The following is a 27,489-nucleotide window of genomic DNA, read 5'->3' as shown; positions in this document are numbered from 1 at the left end:
TAAATGAGCCCAGACTCTTACATCTTCCAATACATAGAAAAGTCCTATATTCATTAACTTGAGATGTCTGGTTTTTCTTTGATTAACAGTAATCGTTTGATGTTCTGACAACCTAGTTTTTGCCCATATATCCTGGTTCCTCCCTTACCTCTTCAGAGCAGTTCCTCAGAGCTATCTGAGAGGCTGTCTTCCGGGCTTAAGTCCTCAGCAAGTCTACTGAATAAAACGCAATTCTCAACTTTTGTGTTGTGCATATTTTTTCAGTCGACATACCTAGTCTTTTGCCAACATTAATTTAGATTGCTATTGGTAGCAGAAATGTCCATGATGACTAGTTCTACTATAACAAAGTAAAATAAAAGAATTTTTTCTTTCGGCCACGCCGCGCGGCTTGTGAGATTCCCCGACCAGGGATCGAACCCGGGCCACAGCAGTGAAAGCACAGAGTGCTAACCACTGGACTGCCAGGGAATTTCCAATTAAAGAATAGTTATCATGAACACATCACAGTATCAGATAAACTTTTTATAACAGAAAAGTATGAAGAAAAAGAAAAGATTAAACAGCTACCACAAACAAAAAAATAGTGTCTCCCCCATAACTCTATTTGAAGGGGTAGAAAGTGCGATTAGAGGTTTATTGATGCTAATGTGAAAGGAAATTGAGTATTGTATTTATTTCTTATTTTATACAACTCTTACTCTTTATAACAATGTTTATAGTCACATCCATAAAAGTATGACCCATGGCATCTGAAAGCAAACACTCTGTAATTATTTAAAACGGCCTTTTAAAAAGTATAATACTGGGCTTCCCTGGTGGCGCAGTGATTAAGAATCCGCCTGCCAATGCAGGGAACAGGGGTTCGAGCCCTGGTCCGGGAAGATCCCACATGCCGTGGAGCAACTAAGCCCGTGTGCCACAACTACTGAGTCTGCGCTCTATGAGCCCGAGAGCCACAACTACAGAAACCCGCGCACCTAGAGCCTGTGCTCCGGAACAAGAGAAGCCACCGCAACAAGAAGCCCGCGCACCACAGCGAAGAGTAGCCCCCGCTTACCGCAACCAGAGACAGCCTGCGTGCATCAAGGAAGACCCAACGCAGCCAAAAATAAAATAAATAAAATAAAAATAAATAAATTTATTAAAAAAAATTCAACTGAGTAAATTCTAAAAATCTTATTGGCTTTATTCAACAATTTATGAATCAGGACACGTCCAATCTAGCAGCTAGAAAGGCGCTCTGAAGAGCTGTACAAAATGAAAGCCTTTTATAGGTAGCAGGGAACAGGAACAAGGAATTAAACTAGGCAAAAAGCAGATTGGCTATTACCAGGTTACTTCGCTTTAGGGAATGGCAGGGGGGGTCTATAGGTAGATGACATAACTAAATAACTAGTGCTGAGCAGGCGATTCCTTTTTTATTTTCTTTTTGTGGCGGCACCACATGGCATGTGGGATCCTAGTTCCCCAACCAGGATCGAACCCAGGCCCCCTGCCTTGGAAGCACGGAGTCTTATCCACTAGACCGCCAGGGAAGTCCCAGGTGATTCCTGATTGACTTATTTAAGATTCCACTTCTGGGAGAGCCAAAACAGTAATTAAGTCTCCCTTTGGTGATGTGGGGCTTAGCATAAGCAACTCCATTTTGGACCTGTTGTGTTTTTAACATCATTCTAAAAGAGCTTTACTCTCAACTTTGAAGCACTTATTTCAGCAATTCTCTGATGGACTCTGTGAAAGCAATTATCTAAATTTTCTGAACTCCTATCTGAATCTTCTATTGAATCCTCACAACCACCCTATGAGGTTGGTAAGAAACTGGGGCTCATAGAGATTATTAATTACCCAGGGTCATGCTGTCAGAAGCAGCGCGTCCGGGATTCGAATTTAAGTTTTACTCGGGGCCCATACTTTAAACACTCTGGCTATTTTGTTTTAACTCTGTCCGCAATAGTCTGACCACAGATAAATGTTCAAATTGTGCTTACTGAGGACTGCATTAATTTCTTACAGAAAATATTGTGTTCTCTTACAAGATGTTTCCCTACCGTGAACAACTCAGGAACAGTAATTGGTAGCTGGAGGCACTCACTGATGTGGTTTGTCGAATGCCGTCAGTTAAGAAGGGAACGTACGACTCCAGCCCCTAAGGGGCGCTGTCTTCGCCCAACGACCAGCGTGACCCGCATTCTTATACGAAAACGTTTGTGGGTGGCCTCGGCTCTCGGGACTGGAAGACGCAGGCGGAGTCCCCGCCCCACTCTGGGCGCACGCGCATGCGCCCGCCGGGCCCCGCCCCATGCCACTCCAGCTCCCACCTCCGTTCAGGTAGGGGGCGGTGTGCGGGGGAGGGGCGTCGCCTGGGGGCGGGGCTGGAGTGGGAGTCTCAAGCGTTGCTGCTCCTTTGTCGGAGGCCCAACTTCCAATCCAACCAGGAGCAGTTTCTGCGGCTGCCGGTTCAGGGGTGGAGGCAGTTGCTGGGTCCGGGAGCAGCACGCTCCCTCTCCTTTTTGTCGCACGAGTCCTGGGGTCTCCGCAGCTCTCGAGCCCCTGCTCTCGGGCCCCCGTCTATTCCCAGCCGGAGTCGGGTGTCCTGGGTAGCTTGAGGACACGGGTCTGGGCAGGTGCCGAGAGCTCGCCGCCTCGCTCCCTCCTCCCCCTTCTTGCCGCTTGGCCCCACCCCGCCTGGCCGAGCCACTCGGCGCCGGAAGCGAGGGGCCTCCGGGGCCTACGTGGGGCAGCCTGCTCCGCTTGCGCCCACGCCTTCTGCTCCAATTGCTTTCCCAACCAAGCGGCAAAGCCGGGGTCGTGCTGCCGGGGCCCTGGGAAGCGGGGCGCATGGGCACTGCGCCTGGAGTCCATCGCTGCGCCTTCCCGCCCACGGGGCGTCCGGTCACCGTCCCTGAAGCCCCAGCCTGCCAGACCGGAGCCCATACTGACGTCAAGGGTAAAGGCGACCGGAGGCATCTCAGTGGCACAACCAGGACCCCTGCCCCTAGTGGGGCTTTCGGTGTGCAACCGTGGGTCCTGAGCAGGGAACTTCCTTCACCCGCCCCTTGCTTACCGTTCTGCAACTGTCAGTAAACAGTTACACCCTACCGTGTGCTAAGCATCAGGAGTTACAGGGCTTGAGGTCAGCTCTGGAAGACTTGAAAGTGAGGTTGTTGGGGATAGGTGTCTGATTGAGTGTGTGTGTGCGTGTGCGTGTGTGTGTGTGTGTAGAAACTAACCCAGCACCTAGTGCAGTGCCTCTCAACCAGTAAGCCCTCAATAAACCTTCGCCGAATGAATGAGAAGGTAGGTGGATGAGGGAGCCGGGCTAGAGAGGGCAGCTCTACTCATCCCACCCCTGCCTCCCCTGAGCGCAAGCCGACAAAAATAATTAGGTTAAGCCTTTAATCACAGCTGGTTTCACGGGCAGGCGGACAGGGAAGAGCCGGGAAAGGCAGCAATCCTGGGGACACAGTGTGCTGGCCTGTTTCACGGACACTGCCTCCCTCTCGGACGCCCTCCAGGCCCCCACAGCCTGGGCGTCAGTAATCTCCTGTTTTCTTGTCTCCCTCAGGACACCGGGTTCCCTAGGAGCCACCCCAGGCTTAATGATTGTCCAGAAGGTGCCTATAAAGGGAGCCTGGGAGGCTGGGTGGAGGAGGGAGCAGAAAAAGCCCAACTCAGCAGATCTGAGCACTTGAGAGCCTCAATCAGGAGCCGTGGTCAGAGGCTCTGTGTCCCGGCCAGTAGGGCCTGCTCTTTCCCACCATGGCGGCCCGAGGCTACGGCTATTACCGGACTGTGATCTTCTCGGCCATGTTTGGAGGCTACAGCCTGTACTACTTCAACCGCAAGACCTTCTCTTTTGTCATGCCGTCGCTGGTGGAGGAGGTCCCTCTGGACAAGGATGACTTGGGTGAGCCCTGGCAGGGCAGGGGGGGTGGGCCCAGGAACACAGGATCAGCAGAACTAGTTGGGTGTTTGTGCAGTGTGGTGGGTACAGGCATGTAGTGTGTGTGGAGTGTCTGCACAGCAGACGCCGGGGGACAGTGCATGTGCCGGATGAGGAGGCTCTGAGATCCATGTCTGTGGGCACAGGTAAAGGACTGTGGGTATGGTCTAAGCATGTCTGAGGGCTGCTTATCTGGTGTGTGTGTGTGTGTGTGTGTGCACGCCCGCCTGTGACTAACATGTGTCCCCAGAGGCACTGTGTGTTAGGGGGATTCTGAGCATGGTTTCTGCACCTGTGTGGGTGCAGGCTAAGACCACAGGGTGAGTGCTGGCCACTGACATTGTGAGCACTGGGAACTGGGGAGTTGGTGCAATGACTCCATGTGGCCTAGCAGGCTACCCTTCAGGAGGAATAAGGTCCCTGACTCCAATTCTAAGCCTTTGCCCCATGTTCTGAGATGGGGCAACAGAACTGCCAGAGACACTGGGTTGGCATCCACGGTGAGGGAGAAATCAGGCATATGAGAATCCCATGGAGGAGGGCTGTCTTGCTCCCTGACAGCTGCTGCTGGAACTCTCCAAGAGGCTGAAAAGTCATGGGTCAGCCTGGGGCTAGTGCTGATGGAGAGGCCAGAGGAGTAGCCTGGCCCCATGAATGAATGTCAGGATTCCAACACAGGCCCCTCCTATTCCTCTTGCAAGGAACTAGTCTCACCCTGCCAGGCACCTCTACACACCTGACCCCATGCCTTCCTCCACCCTCCTGTGCCTCTGCCCTGGCCCCTAACCCCCCAGGTGTCCTGCTCCCTGCTCCCCTCCCCTGCAGGGCTCATCACCAGCAGCCAGTCGGCAGCCTACGCCATCAGCAAGTTTGTGAGCGGGGTGCTGTCTGACCAGATGAGTGCTCGCTGGCTCTTCTCTTCCGGGCTTCTCCTGGTTGGCCTGGTCAACGTAGTCTTTTCCTGGAGCTCCGCAGTACCTGTCTTTGCTGCTCTCTGGTTCCTCAATGGCCTGGCACAGGGGCTGGGCTGGCCCCCATGTGGCAAGGTCCTGCGGAAGGTGAGTGTCTGCTTCCAAGGAGCTGGTTCAGATTGGCAGAGGACACCTAAAGAGCATGTGGGCACGCTGGCACCTCCACCCCCAACCAGAGCAGGTTCCTCAGGAGTTCCAGCCCAGCTTCTGTTGCTTGTCAAGGCTGAACGTGGTGGGATCAGGTGGCAGATGAGGGAATTGGCCCTGCCAAGTAGAAGAGCCCTCTCCCTCATCCCTGTAATGTGAGCTTCTGGGTCTGCACCACCTGACCCTCACCTTCAATATGGACTGTAGGCTGGGCATCTACTCTGTCCCCCTCTGCCCCACAGTGGTTTGAGCCATCTCAATTTGGCACTTGGTGGGCCGTCCTATCAACCAGCATGAACCTGGCTGGAGGGCTGGGCCCCATCCTGGCAACCATCCTCGCCCAGAGCTATAGCTGGCGCAGCACGCTGGCCCTGTCGGGGGCACTGTGTGTGGTTGTCTCCTTCCTCTGTCTCCTGCTCATCCACAATGAACCTGCTGATGTTGGACTCCGCAACCTGGACCCCACACCCTCCAAGGGCAAGAAGGGTGAGTACGCACTAAAGCCGACCCCTAGGGAACCTTCATTCATCATTCACCTGGCAGACTTTCATTGAGGACTGGCTGTATGCCTGGCCCTGTACTAGCTAATGGATGTCGGGATGGTGATGGAGAGTGGGTGGGGAGTAAATAAAACTCCATCCTGAGAGGCAGTTAAGTACCAGACAAGTGGCAGAGCCAACAAATGCTATGACTCATGTTGTAGCCTAGTCCTTCCTTACAAGAGAGCCAGGGTTCCCTGTGTGGACAGCATCCTAAGCGTTAAGTGGCTTGGGTGCCTTCCTCCATCCCCACTGGTCCTCAGGTTCTCTTTCATTCGTTGAGACTTGCAGTGGAGAGGAGAGGGCAGAACAGTGGGTGAGGGGGACCTTCCTGCTGATCCTTGGCTATGTGGACGGACTCTGCCCCTACGGCTAGTGAATGAGTGGTGGGGGCAGGGCAGCCTGAGCAGAGTCCTGAGGCCTGGCCTCCTCCCACCCCCAGGCTCTCTGAAGGACGAGAGCACCTTACAGCAGCTGCTGCTGACCCCCTACCTGTGGGTGCTCTCCACTGGCTACCTTGTGGTGTTTGGAGTCAAGACGTGCTGTACTGACTGGGGCCAGTTCTTCCTTATCCAGGAGAGAGGACAGTCAGCCCTCGTGGGTGAGATGAGTGTTGGGATGGGGCAGGCCTAGGGAGCAGGAGCCAATGCAGGGGATGGGAAATTCAGACCTGCTTCCCTTTATCCTCTTTCTTCTTTCCCTGAGGCCGGGCAGTACTCAGGCAGCTGTGGCCAGTCACCCTTGGGGACCTTGTACCTCTCTGGGTTTCAGTCAGTCTGGGACAACCCCAAGGTGTAATACCCTTCCACCCTTCCTTTCCCTCTTCCCACCACAACTCCCCACTGCAGGTAGCTCCTACATGAGTGCCCTGGAGGTTGGGGGCCTTGTAGGCAGCATCGCAGCTGGCTACCTGTCAGACCGGGCCATGGCCAAGGTGAGTGGGCAGAAGGGACGGGAAGGAAGAGGGTCCCTTTAAATCTTCCCAGCATGACTGGGACAGGCACCAGAGAGGTAGGAGCCCTGGGGCACAGGCAGCTTGGCATATGCTGGTTTAGCTTGGGTGAGGTGGGAATGATTCCAGGCTACTCTTCTTTGCTAGGGATGTGGAGATGAGACTCTTGGGGGAAAGGGTTTTAACTGATGTCAAGGAGAGCCAGAATTTCTCTCCGCCTAGCTTCTCCACAGCCCCAGGGAAACTGGGGTTGGGGAGGGACTGGATGCAGCCTGCCACCACGTGTCCCCAAGCCTGCCCCAAGTGGAGGAAGGGATGTTGTGGAGTTTGACCTCAGAACATAATAAGCAGGTCCCAGGGCCTCCCAGAGCTGCCTTGGGCCAAGAACTGCAATGGGATTGCCAAAGACCTGTCAGCAGAGGTCTGCTGTGTCAGCGTCCGGGGGCGAGGGTTCTCTGCTGCTCCTGGGGCCTGATGTTGCTGGACTGTGTCCACAGGCACGGCTGTCCATGTACGGGAACCCCCGCCATGGCTTGCTGCTGTTCATGATGGCTGGCATGACAGTGTCCATGTACCTCTTCCGGGTAACTGTGACCAGTGACTCCCCCAAGGTAAATAAACAGGGACTGGCCCACGTCAGGGACAAGGATGAGAAAGCAAGGGCCACTGACTCTGTCTCCCTCTCCCTGGTCTTTCTCTGCTTCTGACTGCCCTTTTCAGTTGTTTGTACCTCCATTCCCCTCGTCTGTACTCTGATGCCCCTCCTTGACTCTGGGCCTGGTTTCTTCTCCTCTCTATGCTCCTCTAGGATGTTGCTTTCTGGACTCCGGCTCTTCACCCTCTCGCTGAGCTCACAGGCTTTACAGAGCATGAGGTGCCCTATCTTTATCTCTGGTTTTCCGCGTGGTGTGTCTCACCTTTGTCCTACCGCCTCTGCCTTGCCCTTAGCCAATCCAGCTTGCACAAGTCCTGAGACGAGACAGCATCTCACTTGGAGGGATGGCTCCTGAACCCCCCTCCCCTACCTGCACAGGCCGCTGGGTTGGCTGAATGTGGCCCCCACTCCTCTAGCTCTGCAGTCAGCTGTGCTGGGAAGTGGTGTGTGTGGGAGTCACTTACTGTCTGCTTTTACTACAATTATTTGTTCCTGGGGCCAAGCATTCCTCTCTCCTCTGGCAGGGGTAGGTAGGTAAGAGGCTTTCTCAGACCTTAAATGCTACCCTGCACTGCCCTTGCAGCTCTGGATCCTGGTGTTGGGAGCTGTGTTTGGTTTCTCCTCTTATGGTCCCATTGCCTTGTTCGGAGTTATAGCCAATGAGAGTGCCCCTCCCAACTTGTGTGGCACCTCCCATGCCATTGTGGGACTCATGGCCAATGGTAAGTGATACCCCACTGATGCCTTGCACACAAGCCAGCTAGGGGCTGGAACAAGCCCCACTGGCTCTATCCTCACAATGACTCAGGCTCTTCCCCTCCTCCCTGACAGTGGGCGGCTTTCTGGCTGGGTTGCCCTTCAGCACCATTGCGAAGCATTACAGCTGGAGCACAGCCTTCTGGGTGGCTGAAGTGATCTGTGCGGCCAGCACAGGTGCCTTCTTCCTTCTACGAAACATCCGCACCAAGATGGGCCGAGCGCCCAAGAAGGCTGAGTGAAGACAGTGCAGGCTCTGGAGCATCCTGTCCCACTTGTGGCCTCTCCCCTCCACGGGGGTGGGGGAAGGGAGGGAGGGGACTATCTGACTAGCACCTTTGACTTTCCCTTTCTGCTCCTTTTCCCTCATCCAAGTGGCACTGGAAGTTATCAGTGGCTAATGAGGTCCCAGCTTCCCATCTGATCTCTATTTAAAAGACAACCTTTGTTCTTGGACTCCATTAGCTCCTATTTCCTGGCTTCAAAGAGGAAACCCCTGCACTCAGGGAGTCTCCTATATCCTTCTCCCTCTCTTGGGCCCTGCCCTGTCCCCATCCCACCCCATCCTCACCTGAGGTGAGGCTCCTCCTGCAGCAGCAGGGCAGCAATGGCCTAGGACCTCTGCCCTGAGGCCTCTCAGCTGGGGGCAACTGCTCCTGCCAATACCTTGGACTCCAGGGGAAGAGGGTCACTCTCACCAATACCCAGGGTACAGTAGGGGGGTATGGGTGGGAGAGTAGAAAGATTTGTTACAGAAAATTAAAACTAGATTTGATACTAAACCCTGTCAGTGAGTCATTCTTTCAAAAACGGTAGTACAGGGACTTCCCCTGGTGGCGCAGTGGTTAAGACTCCGCGCTCCCAATGCAGGGGACCCGGGTTCGATCCCTGGCCAGGAAACTAGATCCCACATGCATGCTGCAACTAGGAGTTTGCATGCCACAACTAAGGGGCCCGCCCGCCGCAACTAAGACCCGGCGCAACCATATAGAGAAATAAATAAATAAAATAAATATTAAAAAAAAAATAAAAAGTACTTCTCAAAAAAAAAAGGGGGAGGTAATACAAGCCAGAGATAGCTTTTTTGGGGAAATACTCCCTTAATACATGCTTTTTCCACCCCAGAAGAGAGAGACTTCATTCCCCTGGAAGGGAAAGCTGAAGTGTAGATGGACTCCTTTAAACTCATGTCTCTACTGCCTTCAACTTCATACTGCATAATTCAATGAACATTTTGAAGATGAAACTACTGGGTGCCAGGCAGGTTAAGTAATTTGATGGAGGGAGATAACAGTGTAGTCAGAAAGCCTGGGTTCAAACTCAGTCCGCTGGTAACTAGCTTTGAGACTTTGCGGCAGAGAGTTTGTACAGTGCTTGCTGAATCTCATCTGTAATAGAAACAGAATGTACCCCCTGAGGTAAGGGAGAGGATTAAGTGAGATAAAGCGTAAAACGTGGCTATAAGCACTTGATAAATATTCCATCATCATTTTCATTATCGTCATCACCACCATACCCACCACCTAGGGAAGTCAGTAGCAGTTCTGGAACTAGGACCAAGGCTCCTGATTCAAAGTCCCATGTTCATTCATTCACTTAATGAACATTTATTTGTTTTGTTTTCTACTAGAACATAGTATCTCATTTTCCCAGAATTCCCTTATCATTTCTGTCTCCCCTCCTGAGGCTTTTTCCCCAAACCATCAATTAGGATAGCAAACACTGAGATCAAAGGAATGTTTATTATAGCATTTATGGGCCTACCTCCTCCATAAATAATCTGTACAGAGTTGGGAAGTAGGACCATAATAGATACAGGAGGAAAGAGAGCATGGTATTAAGGCTCGGGCATTGGTACATGTCATCAGGCTCAGCAACCTCCCATTTTCAAGTGCACTAACAAATGCCGCTGGGATCTCCATCGGAGTGGAAACAGCAGGACCCCTGTTGCAGGATCTCTCAAGAATATGCGGGGAGTGGGGGGGGTCCACTGCAGGTTCAGCCTAAGACCCAGGTCCAAAAGTTCCAGCCTTCTCTGCCACCTCCAGGGCTAACTTCAGGTTCTGGTCAAACAGCTCACACCTAGGCCAGACCCAGGAAGCACAAATAAGGACAAAGTGTGAGGCCTGGCTCTCTCCCCACCTTGGGTGCAGAGGCAGAGCCAGTGGAAACTCTGCTTGAAGAAGGACATAAACCCCAAGGAAAGTCTTTAGTTTCTCCAAAAAATAAATAAGTAAAAGGCTAGTTACTTTTGTTTTATTTAAAAATAACTCTACTACACTTCAAAATGACATTGGGGAAAAGCACACAGGGAGGGGGAACAAGGAGGCTTTGACCAGAAGCTGGGAAGTGGGACCACATACCTGATGGGCATTTCCAGGGAGTAAAATGGATTCTTCAGGGCAAAGTCTGAGTAAATCTCATAAATCTTTCGGAGAAGAGAATCTATCCCAGCCTGCCTAGGATCCGCCAGCACCACAAACTTTATCCCTGGAGAGGGACCAGGAATGATTACCAAAGGGTAGAGAATGCAGCAAAAAATGCTGTCCTTTGTTTGCACAGCACTTTCATATGCCCACTTAAATTTTATCCTTATTGCTACATAAAGCACGAAAAGCAAGATTTTGAATCTACAGGTGAGAGCAGAGAAGTGAAATGACTTTGTTGCATCACCCAGCTGACTGAGTGACCAGGCTTTGGGTTCTAGCTCTGTCGCTTACTTCTGGCCTGGGGGCCCCTCAGCAGAAAGTGCCAGGCAAGGAACAAACTCAGGCAGTTTTCAATGATCTGCCTTCAGGGAGTGATGCAATGACAGTCACGATCCAAAGGCCATTTCCATTTCGCATTCAAATTTCATTTTGGAACAACACACCTTCCAAAACGTGTGCAACATGAGATAACATTAAGGTGAGTTTATCTGTGGACAGGATAACCAAGGCTGAGCACGCTCAGTGGCATGGACAAAACTGGCGTCAGATTAAATATTGGCTTTAGATTCACAAAACAAGTAACTGTCTGTGCAGTTGTCCCAGAAAAGGCTAACCAACACTCCCTTGCTTACCAAACCCGACTTAGGTCAATCCCTTCTCCCAACCTGCCCCATCGCATCCCCTTGGCCTATCTAGAGGTGCGTACCTGTCAATGTCTGGAAGCAGTGCAGTTTGAATGTGTCTGTCTCCAGCATCTCAATGCCTGAGCTGCCCTGTTCAGGAGACAGCTGGGAGCCGATTGCGAACAGCCTATTTGCAAAGGAGGCAAAGTTGGGAATGCACCTCATTGCTATAAGGGAGAAGTGCTTCTCGAACTTTTCCACTGAAATTACCCTTATCTTCTGAAGAGTTCAAATTACAGCTTGAGAGAGTCAGAAGCAGCAGTGTGAACTGCCTGGCAGCAGTATCAAAATTTCTTAAAAATTCATTTTAATTCTGCATGTATTTTACATTCATACTTTCCTACAAAACATTGTACATTGAAAACTTTGGGTGAAATTAACACTCTGGGACTATGTACCACGTTTACTCACCCCATAACTATGCATATCCAGTACATCTCATACCATAATTGACAGCAAGAAAAGATCTTAAAGATCATTTAGCTCAATTGCCTTACTTTAAAGATGAAGAAACTTAAGACTCAGAAAAGAGGTGACTTAGGCAAACAAAATCACACCTACAGCCTAGTCATACTGGATCAATTCTTTTCATGACACAAGAACTGACGATTTAGAAGGAGGAAGGTAAGCACCGCCGCTCAGGAAGTCTCTGAGCGCAGAACCACACTAATCCAGCCAGTCTATGAGCCAAGTGCAGACCGACAAAATCTAGGAAGGCTTGTGAGACTTACGAGTGGAACATGGAGGCCAGCATGAGCTTCTCATTGGAGGTGAGGCGAGGCCGGCCGAATCGAATGGACACCGGGTAGTTAGCAGGGTTGCCCAGGTACTCCAGCACCTCTTTCCCATCGGCCGTGTACTTGCCGCTCACGTCCACACCATTGATGGCCAGCACTGCGTGGCCCACTGCAGAGCCGAGGCTAAGCGTCAACGAAGCCTCAGCTTGGGGATCCCGCCAAGGGGACAATGGACCCGGCCCCAACTCCTCACCCCCTCCGCCCCCCGCCCAAAGACACCTGCCCACAACGGCGGCACTGGGCCCCGCCCCCCGGGCCCGAGCCTAACCCACCCCGGATGCCGTCGCGCTGGCCGAAGGCAACCAACACACGCTCGTCATGCAGTTTGAGCAGCAGATCAAGCGGGTAACTGAAAGTTTTCTCAGCCTCGGCCCGTGGCGCGTAGCTGTCCAACTGGTAAATGAGGCCTCCAGCTTTGTTCACCACAAACACACTGAAAATCGCCATTGCTGCCGCCGCGACTGCGGGATTGCCTCCCCCTCCCGGCTCCGCCCCGGAACCGCAGCACAGGACCTGCCCCTGGCGCCCCGGCCGCGCTTCCCCTCTCGACCCCGGAGCGCGGCCCGCTGCGGCGCTTGCGCACTTGGAGCACGCCTGGCTGTCAGTAATGCCGGGAAGTTAGTTGTCGGGATCTAGAAAATTGTTTTCCGTCCCTTTTCCCCGTTTTTTAGTGTCAGGAAACAGCAACGTGTGACTGCCTCACAACTAGCCGCAAAATGCAAAAGGTAGCGGCAGCCTCAAGTGCCTCCGGCTGCGGGATGAGGTCACACTGCCCACAGCCACTTCCGGGCCTGAGTCAGGCCTGAGCCTCCGGACTTCCTCCGCGCGGTCCCGCCCCTTGCCCCGGAAGCACTCGCTGCAGGCGGAGGTTTCTGGGTTTCTTCGCTAAACGCACTTCCTTTTTGTCCGACATCTTAGCGAAGCGAGGTGGTAGGAGTTCCTCTCTCGGCTTCGTTATGGTGAGCTCTGTTTGGGGTCAGCCGGCGTGGTTTTGGGAGCCGGCGATGCCGGCGCGCATTTGGGGCGGCATCGGAGGAGGGCTCCCAGAACTGCCGGGCCGCGTGTCGAGGCGGGCGGGCTATTGCTTCCCCCATGTGCTCCGGCAGTGGGGTCTGCGCGGGGGTGGGGAGGTGGGGCGCAGGCGTAGGGGGAGCGTGGGGCTGCCTTGAGACCTGGCCGCATTCCCGCTTTTCTTCTGTAGCCGCCCAAGGATGACAAGAAGAAGAAAGATGCCGGAAAGTCGGCCAAGAAAGACAAAGACCCAGTGAACAAATCTGGGGGCAAGGCCAAAAAGAAGGTAGGAGTGAGTCGCTTGAACGTTGAGGGAGGCTGCGGGCGCCCGTCCCTTATCGATATATTAACTGACACCTAGCAGATGGCTTGTAAGGTTGTGGGGTCTAGAGTCAGGTTATTACAGCTTATGCTCTTATCACCATTCTGTTTTTTCTTCATTTGGAAAATGGGGTGATATATGCTGTTTGGAAATTTAACAGATGTGTACAGAGCATTTATTTTGATAAGTAGCACATAGTGTTATTTTAATTGGTTCCTTGGGGCTCAGTCAGTATCCGAAAGTCTCAATAATAGGTTTTTCCACACCCCCCCCCCCAACCAGATGTGTCTTTGATGCCGTTAACGACAACCAGGGTCTCTTTTTACTTTGAATTCTGGGTTTCTAATTATTTAAATCTTAATTTGCGGAGTGTCTGCAAATTCTGAATTTCATAGATCTCTGTAGGCCAAGGAATAGAGCCACTCTCTCAGTATAGCCATAAAACCAAGTAACAATTCTTTGAGGCAGGTTGTTCAAGGAGGGAAGAACTGGAGCACTGATTTTTTTTTTTTTTTTTTTTTTGGTGAGCAGAAGTGGTCCAAAGGCAAAGTTCGGGACAAGCTCAATAACCTAGTTTTGTTTGACAAAGCAACATATGACAAACTCTGTAAAGAAGTTCCCAACTATAAGCTTATAACTCCAGCTGTCGTCTCTGAGAGACTGAAGATTCGTGGCTCCTTGGCCAGGGCAGCCCTGCAGGAGCTGCTTAGTAAAGGTGAGAGGGGTGTGTTGTACTGATTTGTATGCTTTTGCACCTTAAATTGGCCTGACCGTGTTAGCCATCTTAAATGCAATAGGTGGTTGTTAGTAATGTAATTCTAACATGTTACCTAGGTTATTGGTTAGTGCCCAATAATGGAAACAGTGATTTTCAAGTTACAGTGTAGTGCTGTGAAGGTGGCCATCCCAAGAGCAGGTGGTGAGTCCCTTGTTTTAAAAAGATAAATCAAATTAGATTATAACCAAGAAATGTAGGCATGTCTCCTGAACTCATGCTTAAATTCAACATTTTTGTTTTGGGATGGGATGTAAAACAAATATTTCTAGTGTCTGATTAAGTATTTCATAGTACTATTGTGTGAAAAATTTATAATTTCTTTCTAGGACTTATTAAACTGGTTTCAAAGCACAGAGCTCAAGTAATTTACACCAGAAATACCAAGGGTGGAGATGCTCCAGCTGCTGGTGAAGATGCATGAACAGGTGAGCAAGAACCCAGGGGTTCATGGTGTAGGAAGTATGCATTCCTTCACAAGGCTCTATAGTTCTGATCCTTGAATTTTTTTTTTTTTTTACAGGTCCCACCAGCTGTATATTTTGAAAAATAAAACTTTATTAAATCAAATAAGTGGGCATGTCTGTTTCCTAAGAAAGGCAGTTACAAAGGATAATAGTAGGTATCGGTTTGTTCATTTGGCTTTGAGCATTACAGTGGTTGAAAATGTATTAGGAAACCATTAACTTTTCTTTCTACGTGGCTGCTGTTTGTTTCTTGCTGCGGCTTCAGTTTTGAATTGATGCCTGAAAAGAAATGAAGGGTTAGCAGGACGAAGGGTGAGATCTCCAAGGGGGAGTGGGTTGGGGTCCTGACACTGGGCCCATACCTGGATTGCCAGCGGCGTCCATTATTCCAGACCCGGCCAAAAGAGGGCAGCCAGCCTGCACTGGTACTGGAGTTATGATCAAAGTTGGCCCCAACTCTGTCTGGTGGGAGTTTCTTCAATTTCTGTTTTTCCTCTACGATAAGCAGTTTTATTTCAGTAGGAAGACTTAAAGAACCCATCACCATTTCTGAATTAATTAACTTACTTTCTTTGAGAAACTCTTCATAGGAGGGTCCTATTTGTTGGTTCCCAGAGCTACAGTCCTCATCTTGGACCATCCAGGGAGGTGTGGCACCTGGAAAAGGAAGACCCTTTAAGCAGAAATCAAAGCACTTAGAAAAAGTTTTTAACCTTCAGGCTATTGTGGAACATACCTAGCTATAAGTTCCTACCTACCTGAAAACTATAAATGTTTGTAAACAAAATCCAGGAATTCTGGACCATGGGAAGTTGAGGGGCCTAGGCTAATTTAAAAGGTGCTGATACTTAATAAGCTGTATTGAGGCATGACTGACATAAAACAAACTACACACATTTAAAGCATACAATTTGAAATGTTTGGGGTGAAATCATCACCACCATGTATCCTTGTGCCCCTTTAAAATATTTTCTAGCACACCTTCCTTATACCCCTTTTCCCAGGCAACCACTGATGTGCTTTCTATTGCTATAGGTTAGTTTGCATTTTCTGTAATTTTGTATAAATGGAATATATTATGTACCCTTGTGTGCCTTTTAGCATAGTTACTTTGAGGTTTTTGTGTTACGCGTGTTTTCAATCGTTCCTTCTTTGTTATTGAGTATTTTTTGAAGTGTTCATTTGCTGAGGCACATTGAGATTTTTTTTCAACTTTGTAAGAAACTGCCAAACTGTTTTCCAAAGTAGTTATGCCATTTTGCATTCCCACCAGCAGTGTATGAGAGTTCCTGCATATATAAATGGTCAGTCTTTAGCCTTTTAAAATTTTTTGGCCACACCACGTGTCATGTGGTATTGTTCCCCGACCAGGGATTGAACCCGTGCCCCCTGCATTGAGAGTGCGGAGCCTTAACCGCTGGACCACCATTGAAGTCCCTAGTTTTAGCCATTTTGATAAGCATCTTTTTATACGCCTTTATTGAGTGTTGAGAGGTTTTCATATATTGAGAATACACATCCTTTATTAGATGCTGCTTTACTTTGGAAAAACGTAAGTTTATTATGCTAAAGTTTGTAATCTTCCATTTTTCAAGCAAAGTATTTTTTCTCTTAGTTGAAATACAAGGAGACGAGTGGCTGTAGCATGGCTAATGCCATAGTGGGCACTGTGTAGGGTATAGAAATTTCTTTGGCCCTCAATTGCAACGAGTTTTATTTTTAAAATTTATTTTATTGAAGTATAGTTGATTTACAATGTTGTGTTAATTTCTGCTATACAGCAAAGTGACTCAGTTATATATGTACTCTTTTTCACATTCTTTCCCATAATAGTTTACCACAGGATATTAAATATAGTTCCCTGTGCTATACAGTAGGACCTTGTTTAGTTTATACTCTTTTTATTTTCACTCTTAAGTGTATTATTTCAAAAAAAATTTTAACACACACTCAAATAGTGGTTGAACAAAAACCCTTACAAGAATTACCACATCTGACATTTTCTAACTTTTAAAACACCTTAGATCTGAAAGTTAAAAAAAAAAAAATCCGGTAAGCAGGTGTACATCTGTTACTTTCCTGAGTTACTCAGATGCATTTGACATACGCGTCTTCGATACCCTTCTACCAGTGAAAGGCCTAGAACTCGAGTGTGTCTCAAAGATCCCAAGTTCACTGACAGTGCTGTATCTTAATCAACTTTATTCTCTTAAAAAAAAAGCTTCTTACAGTTTGAGAAACATTGCCGTGGGTCTCACCTGAGTGGATGTTACCAATTCCTGGTGTATCCTGTAGTTGGAAATGGGGGGGAAAATCATAAGAAAGCCAAGAGATGATAGGATACTCATAGCCTAGAGGAAGAAATTTTACAGGAGGTGGATGGAACCACTGCCATGATGCTAGTTCCGCACTGGGTTGATGTTAAATCTTACAGAGCACAGTAAATCACTGAAAGACAGTCTTGCCCTCACCAGACTCAAGGTCTTAGTAGCAGAAATGTCCAAAAATAAGTGCCAACTAGATGGTAGGTAAACGAAACCCTTTTCTTAGCATACATACTACTGGGAAAGAAAATTAAGTATGAATTATACAAATTACATTCACAGCTTTTTACATGGGGCTACATATATTTATAACAGTTTTCCATGAAAAAGTGACATTCGAGCTAAGAGCTGAAGGAAGGTGAGGGTTAAGTAGATGATGAGGGAAGGAAAGCATATCATTTAAGACAATGGCAATTACATGTTCAAAAGCGAGAGGAGCACAGTGCAGCTGGAGGATAGAATGTAAGAAAGCAGGTGATGCGATTATTTTCTGTTGTGTTTGGGACAAGATGGCAGTAGTAGGAATTGTTCGAAGGTAGAAGCTGGTAGAGACCAGCTTGTATTAAGGAGATAAAATAGATAAGACATACTCACTGAGGGAATGTGAAAAATGAAAGAAAGGAGGGGATAAGAATCTGTAACTACAGTTAATGGAAACACAGGAGTGGTAGGGGTTAGCTTCAGGTACCTGCGGGGTATCTATAAATGTCCCGTATTGAGCTGGAACTATGAATTCTGCACAGCATGAGATTTAGGAGTTGGTACTCCTATGTGGCAGTTGGGGCAGTGTGTGGATAAGATCACCATGGAGGGTGAGGAAAAAGTCTAGGAACGTGATACTATGGGACAGGGCAGCAAGAGGGAAAAGCCTGCTAAGACAGGAATGGCCAGAATACACAGAAAAGCCAGGAGAGACGGGTGTCCTGGGAACTGAGGGGGCATTGGCCTTTTCCCAACTTTCGTATCCATTGTACCTGATGGCCAATGAATGTCAGAGGTTGTCCTGTCTCCATCCAGTCAAGCTCTGGGGCTGGTGGCAGGTCCACATATGAGGGCTGCTGTGAGGTGGAGGCTACTTGGCTGAAAAAGACAAACAGGAGCCAGGCTGGCAGACAAGGTCCTTGAGCCATGAGGGTAGCAAAGATGAGATTTGTTCCCTTTTCCCAGCCAGAGTTACAGAATGTTCTAAGAGATGTCAGAACTCCCAATAAGAGGTTTCCTAACAATCTTACCTGTTTGTCCCGTTCCAGCTTCCAGGTGCCGAAGAGCCCTCTTCTGGGTCTGGCACTGTCTGAGGCTGAGTTTGATTCAGGAAAAATAAATGTGTCTAGGATGCTTAAGAATTTGCCTAGGCCATGCTCCCACCCTCCAGACGTAAACAAATTGAGATACTGAGGGTACTGCCCATATCTTGCAAACTTCCCTCCCTCCCTCCCTCCCAGCCTGGCCCACATCATCTCCACTGACAAAGGCCTGCCCCCTGGTGGGCAGGTAGGGGAATTAAGCCGAGCTGATGAAGCATGGAGTCCATGAATTCTCCTAAGAAGAGCTGGTAGGTGAAATGTTGGACCTGGGAGAAGCAGGAATCAGTGGATTTGGATACTGCGCTGGCTCCTCCGAGGGAAACCAACCTCTAAGACAGACCGAACCACCTCCTGCCGGCTGTGCTCCACCTCACGGATCTGAGCTGCCATCTGTGGGAGGGAGGCTGCTTAGATAGGTACAAAATGGTAGGGGGGCTGGGTCCTTCAGAGGCCTTTCCTTTAACTCACCTCTTTAATCACTTCATCCTCTTTTTCCTCATAGGAATCTAGACTTTTCACCATGGACTTCTTGAATCTAAAAAGAAAAAGGGCAAGTCCCTGCCAGTTGTGAAAAGATCCTAAGTAGATCATTTTTCTCTGACTTTTGAGTAGTGTCAAACTCCCAGAAACAAAATAGTACAGTGAACACCCAAGTACCTCTCCCCCAAATTCACTGTTAACACTTTGCCATACTGGCTCCAGTTCGCTTATAAACACATTTCTTTTCTGCCAAGAACATGAGACTTAATTCTAAATTTTTCAGCATGCATCTCCTGGGAACAGGAACAGCCTATGAAACCATTACCATACTTAAGAAAATCAATTTCCTTTTCTTGATGTCCAAATTGTCCCATATTTGGGACAACAATATATTTGCAGTTGTTTTTATCCTACAATACAAAGGTATCCAAATAACATCAATGCTGCTATCAACAATAAGACTACTAAGCAAAGCTCAAGATTTCTTTGCAGTTCATTAGTCCTCAGAAAACCTTCGAAGGGTGTACAGTCAGATTTTTGTGTGCAAATGTTACTTGAATTCTTATTCTTTTGTCATTGTTATCAATTGATATATAATTAATATAACTGTCTTTGCCTAATTTTATTATTATTTTTTGAAAATATAACTAAAGGACATTTATTTGTTTTTCACTAAGACTTTGTCTTGAGGACATAACTAAACCGCGTCACCACCCCCCACCCCGATTTGAAGAAGGGTCAGTACAGTGAATGTTACAGCAGATACGAACAGTTTGAAGGACTGGAACCAACAGTAACTGACAAAAACCAGCTTCCATCTAAATCATCATAAAAATGTTTTAAGTTAAAAAAAAAAGGGAGGGGGAGAAGGGGGCAAAAGGGGTTTCAGATTGAACAAGATCCTCACATTTCATCTAATACATTCAACCCTGGCTAGTGTATACCAAAATGGAAACCGGATTACTATAATACAAAACTTCTACTACAGCACTCTGTACACACCTGTGTTCCAAGCCCACCCCCATCCCCCTAATGCTTCCAAACTCAACTGTTTCCCGGCCTGTCGACGAAGGAGCATATAGATCTCTTTAATCCAGTCTTTGTTATAAGGCTGGTATGTCTGGGTATCAGCTCGGTAAACAAGGCAGCTGAGGTCTTCCAGGTCATCAATAAAATCAAATAACTGACTGATATCATACGTGATAGAGGGGCTGTTGGGATTCACTCTCTTCAGATGTTCTTCATACATTTTACAAACACCTTCCATGCATTCATTCACAGATTAATAGCATAAGTTCTGCCTTCTGGCCTCTTGGTAGGCTGTACCAGCAAAATGGTGTGAGACGTGGTGCCAAACTCTTGCTGCAGCCGCTGCCGACTACTATGCCGACTCCGCCACCACACGTGAGCTTATAGCCTTTTTGCCTAATTTTAATATGTAAAACATTTATGTAGGGGAACGGCTCTATCAAGGTGCCCTGGCAGCCTTGCACGTATCCTTACAGGCAAAGCATTGAACTGCAGCTTAAGAGTTTTGGCTGAAGGTCTGTGTGATCCTCCTCGAACACAAGAGGACGGGAGGCCTGAAAGGAACTGCTAGGAGGCCATCTCCCACTCGTCTCCCCTATCTCTCATGGGAGACCATTATGAAAGAGTTTCTCATCAACTCCCAGTTCTGATGGGGTATGGGACTTCGTGCTCTCAGATGAGAGCTGTACATACAAAGCACGTAGCTGCAGTCTAGACTTGGCCCCCCAGCCAAAGTGCCGCACAGCTCACACTGCACTCATCCAGCCCTATGTGTATCAGTATGGTCCTTTTTGGTGTGTTGGACAACCTGGGAAGCTGGCACTTTGGGCTTACTCTTTTCACTGCCTATGCAACAAACTGCTTGAATCTAAAAGCTCACTGGGACTTTCCTGGTGGTCCAGTGGTTAGGAATCTCCCTTCCAATTCAGGGGACTTGGGTTTGATCCCTGGTCGGGGAACTAAGATCCCACATGCTACAGGGCAACTAAGCCCACACGCTGCAACTACTGAGCCCACACGCTCTGGAGCCTGCGCGCACCAGAACTAGAGAGAAGCCTGTATGCTGCAATGAAGCCCCTGCATGCCGGAACTAAGACCCGATGCAGCCAAATAACTAAAAAGACTAATCTTTAAAAATAATGATTAGGGCTTCCCTGGTGGCGCAGTGGTTAAGAATCCGCCTGCCAATGCAGGGGACACGGGTTTGAGCCCTGGTCCGGGAAGATCCCACATGCCGCGGAGCAACTAAGCCTGTGTGCCACAACTACTGAGCCTGCGCTCTAGAGCCTGCGAGCCACAGCTACTGAAGCCTGCACACCTAGAGCCTGTGCTCCGCAACAAGAGAAGCCACCGTAATGAGAAGCCCGCGCCCCGCAATGAAGAGTAGCCCCCACTCGCCCCAACTAGAGAAAGCCTGCACGCGGCAACAAAGACCAGACGCAGCCAAAAATAAAATTATTTATTAAAAAAAAAAAAGTTAAAAAAATAATAAAAGTGGCTCATTGTATATTTACTGGTCAAATCAGTCAGGCTTGGCCTGGCCTTATCTTGTGTGAGCTTGAAATTTATAAAGCTCAAAAGTCAAACTATATTTAAACAAAAAGTTCAAAGAGTCCATCCTCATAATTCTCAATTATAACCTTTGCTGCTCAACTATCCTTTATTCACCCACCAAAAACCATATGGAGCTGAGCCAGGGTGTGAGGAGTGAGTGGCCTCAGTTTCTTACCTCCTCCCAGTCTGAACCACAGATTTTAAGGCAAGGTGGTGGGATTTAGGCATTTCTTATTTCCTCATTATTCTCCACACTGGGTAGAAAGAAATAACAAACACCATGTGTTTTCTTAACTTCGGCTTTGGGATCCCCTTGGGTTCCACACTCCACAATCTCAATATGGTCCCAATAGAAGTGATGATGTGAGGCTGCCTGAGTCCTCTCCCTGAGGCAGGCAGGGCTCACTCCCTCTCTGTGCTGTCCAGCCTCCTGCACTCCAGTTCCTGGGGGTCCTCCGAGGCCAGTTAAAATAGAGTCTAAAACTATTAAAAGTGGGCACTGGGTGAGCACCAGTTTCTTGCACACTATAAAAAGCATCTTCTCCTAAAGAACCTTAGTAGTTTCTGTGTCATACATTTAAGTAGTTGATTATGGTCAGCTTTAATTATACACTATTCTCTATTTGCTAAATACATTGTAAATCCACCCCCCCCCAACTAGACTATAAACCTTTCAAGGACTCTCATATTTCTTTTGTGTTCAATATGGTGCCTAGGATAATGAGTGCTACGAAGACAACGGTTACTAATGAAGTCCTTACTAAACTTCCCAAGTAGTAGAGGAAGCTCCAGTACCTGACACAGGCCCAGAGAATCCACACTCTGCTACTTCATCATGTGAAGTAGTGACTTACCGTGCATAATCCTGGGGGGAGATCAAAAACTTCTCTTTCATCTGGAACTCAGCCTTGTTCTCCCACCAGAATCTGTTGGTTGCTTTCTTGTGCTCTGGACTGAGAATGGAAAGGACAAGTAATCTCAATGATAGATTACAGAATATTACACAGACATCTAGGCATTAGATAAATAATGCAAACTGACATCTGGGTTTCTGTCTCTGGGCAAGGCTGAGAGAAGAATACTGATAGTAGTCTCTTCAAGATCTCCAGTCTCCCCCTTCCAATAAAAATGTGAGAATCTGAGAGGAAGCGATGGGAGGGAACCTTGATTGAGCAAGCTGCCCAGCTGACTTTCCCAGCTAGACCACCAACACCACTGGGACCATGGCAGCCGTAAGCCCGCTACCCTCAAGGCTGACAATGCCTACAAGATGACTCAGTCAAATCACAAAAAGCGTTCTTCCTCTCACCCACCCTAAACTCTCCCTCCCACAAATGTACACGACTGTTGTATGCGGCTCCCGGCCCGGCGCTCACCTGGCCAGATGCTCCAGCAGCCCCCCATGCAGCACGGTCAGGTTTCCGTGGCTCAGGTGTTTCCTCACCTCACAGCCGCAGCACAGGCACCAGCAGCACCGCTCGTGCTCGGGCACGAAACGCTCCACCTGAGCGGCGCGGACGGCCTTGCGGGCGGCCTCCACCTGCCGCGGAGAGGGTACCAAGGGGAAGAGGCTAAGTAGGACCCCGGCGGACCCCCAGATCCCACCCCCTCGGGCCCTCACAGCCCCGCCCGCATTCCCGCCCCGTCCTGTCCAGGGTTTCCTCCAGCCTCCCGTCCGCACCTGAGGCAGAAGCCGCTCCAAAGCCACCTTCAGCTGCCGCTGGTGCTTGCGACTGTAGACGTGTCCGCGGCCGCAGAAGAAGGTCTGGCGGCAAACTGTGCAGCGCTCCGCCGGCGCCATCTACCCAGGACTGGGGATCCGCGACGCGTAGCCACTTCTTCGCCGTCCGGTGACCTCTGACCCCTCAGGGGCGGGGCGAACCCAGCGGCCCCCGCGGCCCCCAGCGGCCGGCAGGCGCCACTGCAAGTCCTTCTACGGTTGCGCGGGTTTTTCTCCGGGAACCCTCTTTGCGCACAAATCCAGCCCGTCGCCAGTACCGCCAAATGCAGTCTGGCTGGAAAAGGTAAGGGAAAGGAGCGCACGCAACAGTTAGCGGGGACCGCGCACGTATCTGGACACTGACAAGGACCCGTAGAGACAATGTAACAAATCGTAACTAGTATTTATAGGGTGCTCAGTGGGGGTCCAGAGCTTTACCTTAACTACCTCAGGTAATCTTCCCAATAACCCTGTGTGGTGTCCTGTTATTACTGGCATTTTACAAGCGGGAAACTGAGGCGTGAAGGAGGAGGTAAGTCTGTGGAAGGTTGCACAGGTGTAAAGCGGCAGAGGCATTACCAGCAGGCTGTAGGGAACACAAGCTGAAGGCCTAATCTAACACCTAATCACGCTCATACCCCACAGGGGTGATCTGAACGTTGCTCCTGTAAAGCTGTAAAGGGAAAGCTATAAAGGGTGCAGAGTCATTGCTGAGGGTTAGCAGACGTGTTTAATCTGTAAACGTCCTAAACTAGTGGAACTTTATTCTCTACAAGCCACTTCTCCCAGAGTCAACAGCCTTCCTGTCTGCCCTGCTCCCTTAGCACCTAAGGTGAATTGCTCCCTCCGAGGGCTGAAATCCCCAGACTGTGATCTCCACCCTAGAACTCCCTCCAAAAACCCTGGGGCCTGGCCCACACCTTAACTTATAGGATGTGCAAACAGAGCTGGCACAAAGTCCCCAGCTTCCCTTACATTTGTTACCTGTACTGGTGCATTAACCTGAATGGGTTACAATGTCTGTGGGCATATCCAGTCAACTCTACATAATTCAGACCCAGAAAGTAGCCAGACTCCCCTTCAGATCTTGACTTCCTGATGGAGCTTCCCTTTAGACTCAGGCCTTTGCCAGATGTGATCCATTTTGATGACCTTGCAGTTCTCAGTTCCTTGACCTCTCATCACTCCCCTGGCAGGGGTAATCCTGGACCTTGTCCACCAAAAATTGCTCCTTCTCTGAATTCAAACTCTGAAGTTCTACTCTGACCATCGTCTTCCATCCTCCCCTGTGGACTTACCTTCTATCTGGTCTTTAACTGCAGGGAGACCTCCATTCCTGAATATGAGTACTCTTATCCATTCACTTGGAAAATTATTCAGCATCTGCCAGCTACTAAATGTTTGCTCTAGGCCAGGTTTAAAAATTTAAAAACCTTTAAAATGTGGCCTCCCGGTCAGCAGCATCAGCATCTGGGAACTTGTTAGAAATGCAAATTCTTGGGCCCCACCCCAGACCTACTGAATAGGAAACTCTGGAGTGGGTCCCAGCAATCTGTGGTTTAATGAGCCCTTCAGGTGATTCCGATGCTCAGTCAAGTTTGAGAATCACTGGTCTAGGTCTTAGGTCCTCTTGACTTCGCTTTACCCACTGGATCCCAGGAATACTTCCACCACACTCTCATGGCAACATATTACTTCACTTGACCTACCAAGACCTCTCATTCTGTCACACCCCAACCATCCCATCTGTTTCCGTCATTTGTCCCAAAGCTGCTTTAGAGTAGTCTATCCCATCTGCTTAAACGCCTAACTTTTCAGCCCTCTGTAATTTGGGTTTTGAAACTGTTTCCCTAAAGTCTTCCATTACTGAGTATTCATTCGGCTGCCATCTGAACTAGACTGTGTGAATGGAACTCAATTTCTTCCTCTTCAGATCATCCCCTGTTTTCATCCTCCCAGTGAATGATACCACTAAACTAAAGCCTGGAGTTTTGGGGTAAGTTATCTTTTTTTTTTTTAATTTATTTTTATTTATTTATTTTTGGCTGTGTTGGGTCTTCGTTTCTGTGTGCAGGCTTTCTCTAGTTGTGGCGAGTGGGGGCTACTCTTCGTTGCAGTGCACGGGCTTCTCATTGCGGTGGCTTCTCTTGTTGCGGAGCATGGGCTCTAGGCGCACGGGCTTCACTAATTGTGGCTCGTGGGCTCTAGAGCGCAGGCTCAGTAGTTGTGGCGCACGGGCTTTGTTGCTCCGCGGCCTGTGGGGTCTCCCGGACCAGGGAAGGGCTCGAATCAGTGTCCCCTGCATTGGCAGGCAGATTCTTAACCACTGCGCCCCCAGGGAAGTCCCCGCGGTAAGTTTTCTTTGATACTCCCTTTCACTTAGTCCCCACGTCCACCCTGTGCAAGCTGTCTTACTGGATTTCTGAGATGTCTAAAATCTGTTCTCCACCTTTTATGCTCATAGACCATACCTTATTTCAATTCCCTACCTTTCTTGCTTAGATTCATGTAAAATCTTTCTGACTGGTTTCCAAGTGTCTGGTGTATTTCAGCTCCATTTATCCTCCACACGCTGGTCTTAAGGTAGTCTCTAAAATGACTTTCCTGATTAATTTAATATCTCTAAGTTGCCTTCAGGAAATATCTAAATTTCGCAACATGAATTTTACACTAAGTTTCCTAACCTCCTTTTCAGTCTTGTGTCCCACACTCCACCCCTCCACCCCCTCCTCCAGGCAATATTCCTGCAGTCCTGTTGCTCCTATGCACTTTAGCATCTCCAGCCCTTGGTTCCCTCTGCCTAGAATTTACTTCTTTCCAGCTCTGCCTGATAAATTCTTTCTATTATATAGGGCTCTGAAATATGAACTAGAATGGAATTTCCACAAGGCTGGTGACTTTGTCTGGAACATGGTAAGCTCTCAATCTATTCATAAGCTCTTAGATCAATTCATGATTGAATGAATGAAATGTCACCCTTTTTGTGAAGCCTATCAGAGTGGATCCTGCAGAATTAATTTTTCAATTTCAAGGTCCTTTGCTCATCCTCTTGTCGTTTTGTTTAGTAGTCAGTTGAAAACCCAATAGTTAAAAAGCTCTTCAAGTGCAGGGACTGTGTCTTTTTTTTTTTTTTTTTTACTAAATAATACTCAGACCCACAGAACTGAGCTTTTCTTTTCTTTTTTTTTAAAATTAATTAATTAATTAATTTATTTTTGGCTGTGTTGGGTCTTTGTTTCTGTGTGAGGGCTTTCTCCAGTTGCGGCGAGCGGGGGCCACTCTTCAGCGCAGTGCGCGAGCCTCTCACTGTTGCAGCCTCTCGTTGCGGAGCACAGCTCCAGACGCGCAGGCTCAGTAGTTGTGGCGCATGGGCCTAGCTGCTCTGCGGCATGTGGGATCTTCCCGGACCAGGGCTCGAATCAGTGTCCCCTGCATCGGCAGGCAGACTCTCAACCACTGCGCCACCAGGGAAGCCCAGGGACTGTGTCTTGATCATACCTGACTCAGTAGAACTAGCAGAAAGGGATCTTCTATGAATATTTCTCAAATTAAGTTAAAATCATCAAAACTCCAGGCACCCTGGTGTTAACATGCCCATGGGGTGGGAATCTGTGCTGGGAAGGAGCCTCAGAAGCATGCAGCTAACAGCCTGCTAATTATGTTGCAGGAAAGGGGACCCCTTCCAGGGCCCAAGAGTGGGCTCTTGTCTAACACTCGGAAATGAATTGTCTGAGGAGATACATGTACTGACGAAGCAAAAGACTTTATTGGGAAGGGGCACCCGGGTGGAGAGCAGCAGGGTAAGGGAACCCAGGAGAACTGCTCTGCCATGTGGCTTGCAGTCTCAGGTTTCATGGTAATGGGGTTAGTTTTCAGGGTTGTCTCTGGCCAGTCATCTTTCTTGGCCTATATTTGGTCTGACTCAGGGTCCTTCCTGGTGGCGCGTGCATCTCTCAGCCAAGATGGATTCCAGTGCAAAGGATTCTGAGAGGTTGGCAGGACAATATTATGGGCTGGCATCTCCTCCCTCCTTTTGGCCCCTCCCAGATTCTCCTGGTTAGTTTTCGGTGGCAGCACCATGTTCCTTATTGGGAACTCGTGTTGTGAGACAACTCATGCAAGTGGTTATCATTGTGCCTGGCCAAGGTGGGTGGTATCAGTCAATGGTTCCCTAACAATTAGAGTATCAAACTACAAAATAGGCTAGTAGATAGCTTTATTTATTTAAAAATTCTAAAAAGTAATTTCTTATTAAAAAAGAAAAAAACCCCTGTACCGAAGCTATAAATAAGAAGGGGGACTTCCTTGGCGGTCCAGTGGCTAAGACTCTGCGCTCGCAATGCCTGGGGCCCAGGTTCTATCTCTGGTCAGGGAACTATATCCCACGCCACAACTAAAGATCCCGCGTGCTGCAACTAAGACCCAGCACAGCCAAATAAATAAATATTTTTAAAATAAATAAATAAATAAATAAAAAGGGATTGGCCTCCATATCTTTTTGCCACCCGCCAATCCCCAAAGATGACTATTACTGTCTGATACCTGTTTTCTTCAAGACATTTTCTGTGCGTAGACAACATACTGTTCTGCTACTGTTTGTCTTTTTAGCCCTAAAAATGTATTATGAA

The 27,489-nt window shown here is 48.7% G+C and overlaps 5 protein-coding genes and 1 pseudogene across 13 annotated transcripts in view; 3 read left to right on the top strand and 3 right to left on the bottom strand.

Moving 5' to 3' along the window:
• The first annotated feature begins 2,235 nt into the window (after positions 1-2,235).
• On the top strand, positions 2,236-8,748 carry SLC37A4 (solute carrier family 37 member 4). Of its 7 annotated transcripts, none has more exons than XM_082342149.1 (10): positions 2,236-2,331; positions 3,569-3,910; positions 4,772-5,004; positions 5,307-5,550; positions 6,046-6,204; positions 6,452-6,537; positions 7,053-7,166; positions 7,364-7,429; positions 7,794-7,932; positions 8,042-8,748. In XM_082342149.1, the coding sequence occupies exons 2-10, from the start codon at positions 3,763-3,765 to the stop codon at positions 8,206-8,208; spliced, it is 1,356 nt and encodes a 451-aa protein (XP_082198275.1). In that variant the 5' UTR covers positions 2,236-2,331; positions 3,569-3,762; the 3' UTR covers positions 8,209-8,748. The 7 variants fall into 7 exon arrangements, with proteins under 7 accessions (XP_082198275.1, XP_082198278.1, XP_082198276.1 ...); XM_082342150.1 differs by lacking the exon at positions 2,236-2,331 and adding an exon at positions 2,380-2,484; XM_082342148.1 differs by lacking the exon at positions 2,236-2,331 and adding an exon at positions 2,394-2,950.
• Positions 8,749-9,689: 941 nt separating this feature from the next.
• Positions 9,690-12,542, bottom strand: TRAPPC4 (trafficking protein particle complex subunit 4). Its single transcript, XM_082342164.1, has 5 exons — positions 12,148-12,542; positions 11,810-11,984; positions 11,102-11,205; positions 10,330-10,456; positions 9,690-10,048 (listed from the first exon to the last, which is right to left on the bottom strand). The coding sequence occupies exons 1-5, from the start codon at positions 12,320-12,322 to the stop codon at positions 9,970-9,972; spliced, it is 660 nt and encodes a 219-aa protein (XP_082198290.1). The 5' UTR covers positions 12,323-12,542; the 3' UTR covers positions 9,690-9,969.
• A 144-nt stretch (positions 12,543-12,686) lies between these two features.
• Positions 12,687-14,556, top strand: RPS25 (ribosomal protein S25). The gene is made up of 5 exons (XM_082342168.1): positions 12,687-12,834; positions 13,077-13,172; positions 13,740-13,923; positions 14,313-14,411; positions 14,507-14,556. Exons 1-4 carry the CDS (start codon positions 12,832-12,834, stop codon positions 14,405-14,407), a joined length of 378 nt encoding a protein of 125 aa, XP_082198294.1. The 5' UTR covers positions 12,687-12,831; the 3' UTR covers positions 14,408-14,411; positions 14,507-14,556.
• Positions 14,522-23,015, bottom strand: CENATAC (centrosomal AT-AC splicing factor). Of its 2 annotated transcripts, XM_082342161.1 has the most exons (11): positions 22,823-23,014; positions 22,518-22,681; positions 21,996-22,094; positions 18,547-18,613; positions 18,406-18,468; positions 18,007-18,071; positions 17,749-17,854; positions 16,709-16,739; positions 15,018-15,107; positions 14,813-14,945; positions 14,522-14,729 (listed from the first exon to the last, which is right to left on the bottom strand). In XM_082342161.1, exons 1-11 carry the CDS (start codon positions 22,940-22,942, stop codon positions 14,666-14,668), a joined length of 1,002 nt encoding a protein of 333 aa, XP_082198287.1. In that variant the 5' UTR covers positions 22,943-23,014; the 3' UTR covers positions 14,522-14,665. The 2 variants fall into 2 exon arrangements, with proteins under 2 accessions (XP_082198287.1, XP_082198286.1); XM_082342160.1 differs by lacking the exon at positions 18,406-18,468 and having other exon boundaries at positions 14,813-15,107; positions 22,823-23,015.
• On the bottom strand, positions 18,548-21,269 carry LOC309605868 (enhancer of rudimentary homolog pseudogene; annotated as a pseudogene). The gene is made up of 2 exons: positions 21,260-21,269; positions 18,548-19,967 (listed from the first exon to the last, which is right to left on the bottom strand). The product of its transcript is annotated as an enhancer of rudimentary homolog pseudogene (transcript).
• A 13-nt stretch (positions 23,016-23,028) lies between the features above and the next one.
• LOC309606651 (uncharacterized protein) overlaps positions 23,029-27,489 on the top strand; it is a gene marked incomplete at its 3' end in the record, with an annotated part of 48,005 nt that continues 43,544 nt past the window's right edge. Inside the window, exons 1-3 of the mRNA XM_082343942.1 lie at positions 23,029-23,165; positions 24,795-24,857; positions 25,714-25,774. Coding sequence (XP_082200068.1) covers positions 23,146-23,165; positions 24,795-24,857; positions 25,714-25,774 — 144 coding nt within the window. The 5' untranslated portion in view covers positions 23,029-23,145. The remainder of the gene's footprint in view (positions 23,166-24,794; positions 24,858-25,713; positions 25,775-27,489) is intronic.

The sequence above is a fragment of the Balaenoptera borealis genome (genome assembly GCF_965194805.1).
Source record: "Balaenoptera borealis genome assembly, chromosome: 11".
Classification (NCBI taxonomy): Eukaryota; Metazoa; Chordata; class Mammalia; order Artiodactyla; family Balaenopteridae; genus Balaenoptera; species Balaenoptera borealis.
Note: the sequence above shows the minus strand (reverse complement) of the source record. Positions and strands in the feature narration are given on the sequence as shown.